This window comes from Lipotes vexillifer, unplaced genomic scaffold (genome assembly GCF_000442215.2).
Source record: "Lipotes vexillifer unplaced genomic scaffold, Lipotes_vexillifer_v1.1 scaffold53, whole genome shotgun sequence".
NCBI lineage: Eukaryota > Metazoa > Chordata > Mammalia > Artiodactyla > Lipotidae > Lipotes > Lipotes vexillifer.
In genome coordinates, this window is record NW_006791814.1 from 445,302 (window position 1) to 446,092 (window position 791).

The 791-nt window shown below is 73.6% G+C and overlaps 1 protein-coding gene across 1 annotated transcript in view; it reads right to left on the reverse strand.

Moving 5' to 3' along the window:
- MAFB (MAF bZIP transcription factor B) overlaps positions 1 to 542 on the reverse strand; it is a 1,096-nt gene extending 554 nt beyond the window's left edge. Inside the window, exon 1 of the mRNA XM_007464797.1 lies at positions 4 to 542. Within this exon, the coding sequence (XP_007464859.1) occupies positions 4 to 542 (539 nt within the window). The remainder of the gene's footprint in view (positions 1 to 3) is intronic.
- Between the last annotated feature and the right edge of the window lie 249 nt (positions 543 to 791).

Here is a 791-nt window from a genome sequence, read left to right on the forward strand (position 1 = left end):
TGCGCGGGGCTGGCCGCGCTGGACGGCGGCGGCGACGCCTGGTGATGATGGTGATGGTGCGGGTGCGCGTGTGGGCCCAGCTCGTCGTGCGCCACGCCGGCGCCCGGGTACGCGTGGTGCGGGTGTGGGTGGTGGTGGTGATGGTGGTGGTGCGCGCCGCGGAAGCCGTCGAAGGTCTGCAACGGCTGTGGCACTGGGTGCGAGCCTATGAGCGCCTCCACTGCGTCCTCGGGCGTCAGGTTGAGCGCCTCGGGGTTCATCTGCTGGTAGTTGCTCGCCATCCAGTACAGGTCCTCGAGGTGGGTCTTCTGTTCGGTTGGGCTGAAGCTGGGCGACGAGGGCACCGAACTGCACGGCGTGCTGAGCGGTGTGGACGACACCGAGCCGGCTGGCTGCAGGCGCGTGCAGGGCCGTCCCGGGCGGTCCGCGCGCCCCAGCGGCTCCTTCTTTACGTCGAACTTGAGCAGGTCGAAGTCGTTGACGTACTCCATGGCCAGCGGGCTGGTGGGCAACTCGGGCCCCATGCTCAGCTCCGCGGCCATCGCTCACGCGAGGCGCAGCCGCCGCCGCCGCCCGGGAAACTTTGCAGCCGGCCGGGGCGCGCCGAGCCGGGAGCGGGGGCCAAGAGCGGCGAGCCCGGGAGGTGGGGAGCGGAGGGCGCAGCGGGCCGGGGCCGCCGGCCAAGCCTTTGTCTGGGGACGCGGCGGCGCGCGGGAGAGTCCCGAGGCTGCCTGCGCCGCCCCAGAGCTCGGGACTGTGGCCGAGCCGGGGCCGGGCCGAGCCGGGAGGGG